This window comes from Sinocyclocheilus rhinocerous, unplaced genomic scaffold (assembly GCF_001515625.1).
Source record: "Sinocyclocheilus rhinocerous isolate Xijiao unplaced genomic scaffold, SAMN03320098_v1.1 scaffold484, whole genome shotgun sequence".
Classification (NCBI taxonomy): Eukaryota; Metazoa; Chordata; class Actinopteri; order Cypriniformes; family Cyprinidae; genus Sinocyclocheilus; species Sinocyclocheilus rhinocerous.
Window position 1 is genome coordinate 1,064,651 of NW_015658063.1, and position 11,138 is coordinate 1,075,788.

At 36.3% G+C, this 11,138-nt stretch overlaps 2 protein-coding genes across 2 annotated transcripts in view; both read left to right on the forward strand.

The window, feature by feature from the left end:
- LOC107722060 (calcyclin-binding protein-like) overlaps nucleotides 1–1,485 on the forward strand; it is a 3,055-nt gene extending 1,570 nt beyond the window's left edge. Inside the window, exons 5-7 of the mRNA XM_016530279.1 lie at nucleotides 523–622; nucleotides 727–821; nucleotides 1,290–1,485. Of these exons, the coding sequence (XP_016385765.1) occupies nucleotides 523–622; nucleotides 727–821; nucleotides 1,290–1,449 (355 nt within the window). The 3' untranslated portion in view covers nucleotides 1,450–1,485. The remainder of the gene's footprint in view (nucleotides 1–522; nucleotides 623–726; nucleotides 822–1,289) is intronic.
- A 1,644-nt stretch (nucleotides 1,486–3,129) lies between these two features.
- Nucleotides 3,130–10,812, forward strand: LOC107722069 (serine/threonine-protein kinase PLK3-like). The gene is made up of 15 exons (XM_016530295.1): nucleotides 3,130–3,425; nucleotides 4,787–4,894; nucleotides 4,985–5,101; nucleotides 5,190–5,319; nucleotides 5,414–5,501; nucleotides 5,585–5,680; nucleotides 6,078–6,276; nucleotides 6,446–6,572; nucleotides 6,691–6,803; nucleotides 7,225–7,342; nucleotides 7,761–7,844; nucleotides 7,954–8,116; nucleotides 8,302–8,431; nucleotides 9,311–9,424; nucleotides 9,522–10,812. Exons 1-15 carry the CDS (start codon nucleotides 3,234–3,236, stop codon nucleotides 9,717–9,719), a joined length of 1,977 nt encoding a protein of 658 aa, XP_016385781.1. The 5' UTR covers nucleotides 3,130–3,233; the 3' UTR covers nucleotides 9,720–10,812.
- The last annotated feature ends 326 nt before the right edge of the window (nucleotides 10,813–11,138 follow it).

Below are 11,138 nucleotides of genomic sequence, written 5' to 3' on the forward strand. Positions count from 1 at the left end.
TGCTGTTCTTCAGAAAAATCCTTCAGCTCCCACAAATTCTTTGGTTTTCCAGCATTCTTGTGTATTTGAACCCTTTCCAGCAGTGACTGTATGATTTTGAGATCCATCTTTTTTACACTGAGGACAATTGAGGGACTCAAACACAACTATTAAAAAAAGGTTCAAACGTTCACTGATGCTCCAGAAGCAAACATGATGCATTAAGAGCCGGGGGTGAAAACTTTTTGAATTTGAAGATCAAGGTAAATTGTACTTAATTTGTCTTCCGGGAAACATGCAAGTATCTTCTGTTGCTTCCGAAGGGCAGTACTAAATGGGGAAAAAAAAAGATATTTATATATTTTGGACATCTTCATCCTGTTAAAAAGTTTTCACCCCCGGCTCTTAATGCATACTATTTTACCCTCTTATTTTGTTAAAATTATTCACATTTTCACAGATTCTGCAAGGGGTTCCCAAACTTTCACATGCCACCGTGTGTGTATATATATATATATATATTCTGCTATTCTGTCTTCACAGAGGCTTCAATGTTCTAGTCAAAGATCTGGATGGGAAGAACCATCAGATGACAGTCAACAACCTTTTATTTCCCATTATTGTAGCAGAGAGTAGTAAAAAGGTTTGTCATTTTCTTTGTTTTTGTATATTAGCAAATTGATTTGTTTTATGAATAAAATTGTATAGATAAAGAGGCAATTGTAAAATTCATTTATTTGTTTACAGATAAAAACAGACATGGTGCTTGTTATGTGCAAGAAGAAGTCAACAAAAAAGTGGGACTGCTTGACACAAGTAGAAAAACAGTCTAAGGAGAAAGAGTGAGTAAAATGCACACAATTTCATTCTGTATTGGTTTTACTTTTTAAAATTCATATATTGAAGCAAATTTTAAATCAAATGGTGCAGATGCATAAAAGGAAAATATAAATTTAAAAATTATAAATGTAAATTAATATTATTCAAACTATTATAAAAAGTATATTAGTATATATTATAAAAGTATATAATTATTAAATATATATATATATAAGTATATACACAGGTGCATCTCAATAAATTAGAATGTCGTGGAAAAGTTCATTTATTTCAGTAATTCAACTCAAATTGTGAAACTCAACTTTTCCACGACATTCTAATTTATTGAGATGCACCTGTATATATATTTGACTGCATAATGCACTATTATCAGGGTAACATCATAGTAATAAGTATCATACTAAATTTGGTTCTTCAAATTATGTTTACAAGTCATAAATGGTAATTGAATGGTAATCTGTCTGTTTCAGCAAACCCAACTTGGATGAGAACGCTGATCCAAGCGAGGGGCTGATGAGCGTGCTGAAGAAGATCTACACGGATGGAAATGACGAGATGAAGCGCACTATCAACAAGGCCTGGGTTGAGTCTCAGGAGAAGAAGGCCAAAGCAGATGACTTTGACTTCTAAGCCAGCTTATTGGTCTGCTTTCACAGTGAAACACCCAAATTCAGCTGCTGCATGCATGCCATTCCAATTTATTCAGATCATTTTATGTATTTTTGTACTTTTTTTTCCTGTTAAATGCAGCTGTTGCTGAAAGTTTTGTTTCGTAAGTGTTCCCATTTCCACTGTAATTTTCACAGCATTCATAATTTTAAGTTGTTCCATATGGTAAACAAGGTTATGGTAAACAGATGTTCAGGAAATGTTCAGTTAATGTTATTGCACTTAAGACCATGTACCTTAAATGTGGAAAATGAAAATAAATTTAAAAAGTAATTTATTGCTTCTGGTGGTCATGAAATTAAATGTTGCTGTCATGTAATATTACTCTCATCATCATGGAGAGAAAACAGAGTATCTAAACTAAATGAACTGTGGATATAAAAGAAAACAGTGTTTGTTAATTAGAATTTTAATACAGTCTCAAAATCTTTTTTTAGATAACATAATTGTACACATAAATGTGCTTTTATGTACAATAATTAGTCGCTGTAGTTTACCCATCAAGCCACAAGGAGGTGCATGCAAACAGGATGTGCATAAGTTTATGATATTTATTGTGGTAAATTTATGGAAACGTGGCTTACTGTAGTCGATATTATTGTTGCAATTAGTACTACATACCTTTAAAAAGATAAAGAAAAAGAAAAAATGCTCATTGCTTGTGGTCCTCAAAAAAAAAAAATATTGCTGTCATGCAATATTTCTATTACTACTGCAATTGATCAATTCTCATTTATTTTATTTATTTATTAATAAATAACATAATATAATAATAATAACTGTAGTTTATTTATCAAACCACAAGGAGTTTTTTGTATATCTATTGTGGTAAAATCATTGAAAATCATTAGTTCTATGTTTATTGTAATATTATTCTAGTAATTAGGACCATATAACTTAAGAGTGATAAATAAAAAGAAAACGTAAAAAAGCACTTCTGAACTTATTTTTTTATGTATTTATTTATTTATAACACCCATGTTCATTCAATGAAATATTGCTGTGATGCATTGTTATTCAGATGTATGAATGGAACTAAACTAAACTGTGAATCAGTGTTTGTCAATTATAGTTACATTACATTATATTTTCTAATCTAGGGAACATTTTGTTCAAAAAGGGGGGGAAAAGTCTCCGTAGTTTATTAATTCAGCCACAAGGGGGCGCATGAAACCACAAGTTTCTCTTTCAGTTCTGTACAGCTGTATGTTCCACAATGATGTCATTTTTTTCTTTATCCACATGATGTAAATACAGTCTGTGTTTATGCAATTGTATACGTAAAACTCGTGGCGGCCATTTGTATATTTTGTTTTTACACAGTACGACATAAAATCTGCTTTGATAATGCTAAATAAATGTTCACATTATACAAAAACCCTAAACAGAGGAAAAAAGAAACACTGTTAATTAAGCAGCCAGTGCAAGTCATCCGGAGGTCCATATAATCACGTCAACTATGATTGGATGATGTTCTTAGGTTTTCATTCACTTTCTACAGCACTTTCATATGCGTCCCTCTGATCTTTGATTGAATCTCCAGCAGCCAATGGCGTTGTTTCTTTCCAGACGTCCCCGTCTGTCGCCCCGCCTCTGCCCATGACGTCACGGACCGTTTATATACGGCAGGACTCCGGTGGCGCGGCATGTTTGAGTCGCACAGGATTAACGTTGCAGGACTTCGCCAGACTTTGGGACTTCACATAAGGAGTTTATTTTCTAGGGCGAAGGATCTATGTTAATGAATGGATCCTGCTTGTTTTACCTCAGCGCAGCGTCTTTCTTGCAAAATGATGAATCCGGATTTGTTCAAACCGTCTCAAGCGGCCGCCAAGCCGAACCGGAGTAAATCCGAGCACGTTAAGCCGGAGATCGCGCAGGTGGTGGTTGACGCAAAGACTGGAAGATCGTACTGTAAAGGAAAGCTTTTGGGAAAGGTACCAATCTGTCTTCCGGTGTTTGAAATAAATCGGAGCTGGTCATTTTAATTATTTATGTGATTTGTCACGGTTTATTTTATCGCATTTCCTAATGAGCTTAAATGTGCACGGTGCGCAGTATATCGGTCTCGTGCTTGGGTTTGGCTGGTTTTGGGAGATGTGCTTCGGTGCACCAGAACCACTGGACCGCAGTGTCTGCGTTTCTAGAACCTGCCTGCCGGTTTTTCCAGCACTGCATCTTATGTCTTACAAATATTGTCCATTATGTGATTTTCTGCATAGACAGTACTTGCAGTTTACAATTGGGAGGATTTTTAATACGTTTCCAGATTTGATTTGATGTCAGGAAAAGATGAATGGATGAATGAATCCGTGCATCAATGAAAATGAAGCTACATTGCTCGTGAGCAGTGGAACCAAAGACCACTGTCCCGGTTTTGTTCACTTGTTTACAAAACAAGGCTTTTTTTAAATTAGACTATTGATTATTAGAAGGCTTGTTAATCCCAGTTTTTAAAGTGCCGCATCATTGTGCGATGCTGTAAGGAGCGGTTCGTCATTTGGGAAAAGAATACGTCATTCCTTTGTACATGTGTTGGACCAACTAAGGATTGGTGCAAAAATGCCCAAAATAATGTGTGTTTTTTTTTGTTTTTTTTTAAACGAGAGAAAGATATCGATGTATGTTCTAAAAAATCAAACATAGAATTTGTTGAACGAATCAACTAGTAAACGTAGAATTTGCCTTTTTTTTTTTTTTAAGAGGTCAAATTAATGTTTTTTTTTTTTGTTTTTTTTACATCATTATGATGCATCAGATGTGACCGATATGGGGTCAACCGATAAATGGTAATCTCAAAAAGAAAAGAAAAAAAGCAACTACCAACAGCTGCAAAACTTAGTTAATGGTAGATCGTTTAAAACGTTTTCTAATTAAAAAAAAAATCTGTGGTGCCTGATTTGATTTTAGAGATAATAGCCTTTTTTTTTCAGTTGAAGCATTTGCAAAATGGAAGACACTGTTTTTATAAGGCGCAAAGGGTAAAAATGCCCATAAATCAATTCCAGATTGCAAATACTGGTCTGGACATATTGACGGTCTCTGGACTCCATACTGCATTCTTGACATTAGTGATGCTGAAAACGTATGAATCAAACGTTAAACACACTGGTAATCTCCAAATATGTTGTCTTTGTAAGCAACTAGCCAGTTTTTCAGACACAGTCATTGAGTTTTGAGACCGTTGTACAGGCACCTGCAGCCAAATCTTAAGTTGATCATAACCTTGAATTGAAACGGCAGCATTTTTTCCTGTTGAAACATTCTGTGACTAAATATATAATGGCTTTTGTTTTAGGGTGGTTTTGCACGATGTTATGAGATGACGGATCTTGCCAACAACAAGATGTATGCTGTGAAAGTTATTCCTCAAAGCAGAGTCTCAAAGCCACACCAGAGAGAGAAGGTAAACAAACAATAGCCAAAATTAGGCTATTGTGAATCAGCATATTTCTAGCTGCCTCTCTAATGTTTATTCAATGATTTTGTCTCGTAGATCATTAATGAAATCGAGCTTCACAAAAGCCTCCAACACAAGCATGTGGTGAAGTTTTCCCATCACTTTGAGGACCAAGACAACATTTACATCTTCCTTGAACTCTGCAGCAGAAAGGTGAGTTGCTTTGCTAAAAACAGAGCTCTCATGGTTTGCTTTGGTGAATACAAGGCATTTACTCTAATCCTGTGCTTCGTGTTTACAGTCTCTGGCACACATTTGGAAAGCAAGACATACGCTGACAGATCCAGAAGTACGTTACTACCTCAAACAGATCATATCTTCGCTCAAATACCTCCACAACAAAGGCATCCTCCACAGAGACCTCAAACTAGGTATTGTTTTTGTTTGTTTAACCTGCTGTTTGAATCACAGTATGACATCCATCAAGTTCAATTGGTTTGATAATGCTCTAATTTGTTTTTGCAGGTAATTTTTTTGTGAATGAAAACATGGACTTGAGATTGGGAGATTTTGGGCTGGCAGCAAAGCTGGAGACAGTCGAGCAGAGGAAGAAGTGAGTTTGCATGCCGTCTTCTTCAGTAGCTTAAATAGAAATAAACTTGATTTGGTGTGCTGATGTAAAAAATGCTCTTGCAGGACCATCTGCGGGACTCCAAACTACCTAGCACCAGAGGTCTTAAACAGACAAGGCCATGGGACAGAGTCAGATGTTTGGTCGCTGGGTTGTGTAGTGTAAGTCTTATCAAGTCTACTCTACACTGTTTTATGGTTATTGTGTAGACCAGGGTTTCCCAAACTGTGGTTTGCAAGTTCATGAAAGGCTAATGATTAAATTATAAATCCTCATTTAAAAATAAAATGCTTTCTAAAAATATTCAAGATTTTGTTTACATGCATGTCATGTGACCATTAACCATCATCAGAAAACCCCGAACATCAAGTTTATATTTCAAGTACATGTTTTAGAGCAAAGGGGTTCATCTGACAAACAAAAGATTGGGACTTCCTGGTGTAGATTAATATATTATATTAATGTATTTATATTATGAAAAGTCCATAGTAAATACTTGATTTATGCTGCATCAGATCTGACAGCCTTGATGACAAGCTCTTTTTCTTGTCTATTTAGGTACACACTCCTTTGTGGGAATCCACCTTTTGAAACCTTAGACTTGAAAGAGACCTACAAGTGTATTAAGGAAGTGAGATACAGCCTTCCTCCTTCCCTCACTCCATCTGCACAGAAGCTGATCTCCGCAATCCTTCAGAAAAACCCGTCTGACCGCCTTACACTGGATCAGATACTGGCCCACGAGTATTTCACAAAGGTTAGCGTACTAATAGCCCTGAGTAGTCGTTCGCCTTTTCCTTTTAACGTAATTATAAAGATTTTTTTTAAGTGTGTACTTCCTCCTTAGACAGTTTCTTACTGTAATTTTGTAGTCCTCTAATCTTTTTTTTTTTTTCTTAAATCCACCTACTTTTTCCCTCCCTCAGGGCTTCACCCCAGAAAAACTCCCTCCCAGCAGCTGTGTGATGGTGCCTGAGCTTAATCCACCCAGCCCTGCCAAGAAGTTCTTCACCAAGATGGCTAAAAGCCTCTTTGGCAAGAAGAAATCGAAAGGTATGTACCTACTTTAATTACCAAAATTATTTTAGTTGACAAAAACACCTTTGGTTTGGATTCAAACCTTAGTTTCTGACATTGGTTTCTTTGTTATTGACATAAAATGTCGTTGCAGCTGTTGAAAAGACACCTTGTGAGGACAAAGATGACATTTCTAAACTGGTTTCCGGCATGGTGAAGCACTCCATCGGTCGGCAAATGAGCTACAAGACAATGGGAGTGAATGAGGTAATAATTCATCTTACATTTATGTGCATTGGCATGTATTAATAGCTTCGCCGTAAACTTTTACTCCCCGGCTGACTCATGGCTGTCGCAGAAAGCCGCGTCAGTATGCATGCTGTTTTTCAGCATGGCTAAAGTGGGCTCTGTGGGGACGCGTTTTGAAAGCTGCTGTAGATGAATAATAGAGTGCAATCGTCCAGCTATTGTGCTGAACGTCTCAGAATAACTCTGTACTGACCAAACCCAAAATTGCAAAACCAAACCCACACAAGTCGCCGAGTTAATCACATGACAAATAGATCTTTTAAGCTTGAGACACGAGATTGGAAAATAATTGTCCACTGTGCATGATAATAATTGCTTAACTGAGTACAAGGAAGTACTTATGATTGTTAAAACAATATGACTTCCTCTTGATACTCAGGCCACTTCTCCTACGGTTCAACTGGCAAGCTCTGGCCCCCTGGACACCCCGGCAGAGGAGGAGTCCAGGAAGTCTGCATCTCGTTCCTTCAAAGGCACCGTCGCCAGCAGCACTGATGGTAAGGGAACGTAGAAGCGAATTTGCTCAGACATACAGCAGCAAATAGTTTTGCATGCATGTGGCCTATTTTAGGCTCAACCCCCAGGCTTTCAGAGGCCGCTATTAGGAACAAGTTTGTCCAAAAGCATCCTGGCCCAATTCATTTTTATTTTTTTGCTTAGTTTAGCAGCAAGGTGACTTGTCATTTCTAACCTTCATAGATTTGTCTACCTTTTTACATTTACACTATGAATCAAGTTTAGGGTCATGGTTTTCTACAAAAATATTAAGCAGAACAACTGTTGTCTATAATATAATATAACCAAGACACACTAATATTAAATGTGTGTGTGTATATATATATATATTTTTTTTTTCCAAGTAATTAAATCACTTTCATTTGACTTTGTTCTTTTTGTTTTTTTCCCCCTCCTCAGCTAGTGACGATATCCCTACCCCTGCTGCTGTGGCCGAATCTGCCATGAAGGTTCTTAACAGCTGCTTGTCTTCCATGCCGACAGGTTTGTTCCCACACTCTGGTAACACTGTGGCACTTAAGCAATGGTCTTTTTCAAGGTTTACTCTTAAGCCATCGATCATGTACACAAATATTGTCCTTTCCTCTTCCAGCTTCAAGAAACCCACCCTGCCTTTCTAAAATCAAGCCTTTCATCTGGGTAACCAAGTGGGTCGACTACTCTAACAAATACGGCTTCGGTTACCAGCTCTCCAATCAAAACGTCGGTGTACTCTTCAACGAAGGCACTCATCTGAGCCTGTGTGACCAGCGGAGGTACGTCCGCTTACTTTCTGTGTTCCCGTTCGCTAATGAGTCTCCAGTTTGGCATTTGGACTGAGCTCTGATTGACCCACATAGAGTGCTTTACCCTTTACAAAGTCTTTGCTTTTGACCAAATTGTTTTAAGTAGCTTTGCTTTATGTGTGATGTTCTAATTGCTTATTTTTATTCTTCCGCAGGACTATACATTACTGTCTGACGAACAACAAACACTTTAGTTTTCCAGCTGACGCTTTACCAGAAAAGCTCCAGAATCAAAAGCACATAGTGGATTTGATGGCTAACTACATGGAGCAGAACCTAATGGAGGTAAGTGTAGAAATTAGCCCTCAAATATAGAATTTAAACATTTGTGACCCTCGACCACATAACCAGTCATGAGGGTCAATTTTTTTAAATTGAGATTTATACATCATCTGAAAGCTGAATATAAATAAGCTTTCCATTGATGTATAGTTTGTTAGGGTAGGACAACTATTTGAAAATCTGTAATCTGAGGGTGCAAAAAAATCTAAATATTGAGAAAATGAAGTTGTCCAAATGAAGTCCTTAGCAACGCATATTACCAATCAAAAATTACGTTTTGATATATTTACCAGTGTCTTTATGGAACATGATCTTTACTTAATATCCTAATGATTTTTGGCATAAAAGAAAAATCGATAATTTTGACCCATAACATGTTGGCTATTGCTACAAACGTACCTGTGCGACTTGCGACTGGTTTTGTGGTCCAGATTCACATTTGAATTATGTGATTCTCTATTAAATAACAATTTTTAGTGGTAATATTTTAAATAGTTTATTTTCTAAAATATAAACTAAACTAAAGTTCAGCACTAACCTTTATCAAGTTAAATTCTATTTTAAAAATGTAAATATATTTTATTTATTTATATTATTTATATTTTCATTTAAATATTTACATAATAATAAATAAATCATAAATAACATTTTTTAATGGTAATATTTTAAATCGTTTATTTTCTCAAATATAAACTAAACTAAAGTTCAGCACTAATCTTTATCAAGTTAAATTCTATAAAAAATTAAATATATTTTATTCATTTCTATTATTTAGATTTTAATGTAAATATTTACCTAATAAATAAATCATAAATATGTACAAAAATAAAACCATTTCTTAAGTTTTATGGTTTATTTTAAAACAAGTTTTCATTTTTGTAGGGTGGAGACGTCAACTGTGAGGCCCAGCCACCTCCAAGCTCTTCTCCATTGCTTCTGCAGTGGATCAAGACTGATCACGCCTTAGTCATGCTCTTTGACAACCGAACCCTACAGGTAAGTCTCTTGATTGTGCAAAAAAAGGATGAAACATTGAGCATTTGAATTGCTTGGCCAGTTCATAACATTCCCTCTCTTTCCGTTTCTTTCCCAGGTTAATTTTTACACAGACCATACAAAAATCATCCTGTCCAAGACCTCAGACTCCTCGTACCTGCTGACCTACATCAGCAAGGAGCGCGTCTCTTATTCCTACCCTCTGAACGTGCTTTCCCAATGGGGCTGCTCTCCGGAGCTCCGGCAGCGGCTTCATTACGTGGTACAGCTTCTCCAGCACTACACCAATGCATAATGACTAAGAACTTCGATTACAATTTGCTGCTTACCGCTTCCGTTTGAGAAGCAAAAAAGGACTATGACAAAGAAAAAAATCGAGGGAAGCTTCCACGTTGCCACGAAGATCTCCTGTCCTTGGTCATCGGCTGGCCTCTTTGAACTATGGTGCACTATTTTTCGTTTGGTTTTCTTTAGTTGTTTTTGCGACCAACCGTATCACACTACCAGCTTGACTCACAGTGTGCACAACCAAAATTTGAGCCTGTTCTTTTTATGATTTCATTATTTTAGCTGGACTGAAGTGTAGATGGCATAAAACTCACAGGGTTCTTAAGCGTCTTGCTTTTGCTCGCGGTGTCCCAAACACTGCGCAAGATGGGCTTGGCTTTTTATGCTCGATCACTTGGCTTTTTTTTAAAAAGAGGACGTTTTATTTCACTAAATAGTACACAAACAAGAAGAGCTACGAACACCAAATGGTTATTCTTTTAATGAGATTACTTTTAAAGATGGCAGAGGCGAATGGCTGAGGTGGAACTGTAATTCATGGAGGAGCAGTTCGGATTGGGAGAGACTAAAGTGCCTTTCTGATGGATTCCTCTGTGCAATAATGGCCCTGGATCTCAAGCTTAAGTCACAAAGGGAATGAAAGGGGCTTTATATAGAGTCTTCATATTCGGTTTTCCAAGCGAATTAGGCAGGAGTGGGGGGAAGAAACACTACAAATACACCTGATATAAGCTTTTTGCTGTTAAAAGTTATTATATCCTTAATGTCTGTACTTGAGGAAAAAAAGACTAGTGTGCCTCCAGCTTTGTTTACTTGACATGCTCCATCATAAGTAATCATAATGTCCTCAAAACTGTGACCATGGCTGTAAGTGTTAAATAGGTGTTCAGAATACCAACATTGTGAGAGCCATTACCCTCAGACAAATCCTAACTAGTATTATTAATTAATTGTGGCACGTGTTCTATTTATTTTATTTATAGTTTTTTATTTATTGATGTAACATAATTGTACGGCGTCAACACTGGGAAATGTTCAGTATGATCACTTTTTATGTATTGGGAGAGTGGGGGGATAATAAAGTTTATTGAAAATATAAATTTTCTGTCTTGAGTTTATTTTTTCAGATTTTAAAGACAATTAAACGTTTTAATTTTATCATTTAAGTTTAATTTTTATTTCTAATTGTAGTAACTGTAACTTAATTTCTCGGTTTAAAAGTTTAGGTTTAGTAAGATTATTATTATTTTTTTATTTTTTTTAATTATGACTTTTCCTCAGCAAGACACCAAATATTTAATGACGCATTCAGTGAGCATAAGAGACTTCTTTCAAAAACAAACAACAAAAATTACAGCCCTATTATATTTTGTGCGCGTGTATGTATGTGTGTGTGTATGTATGTGTGTGTGTGTGTGTGTATATA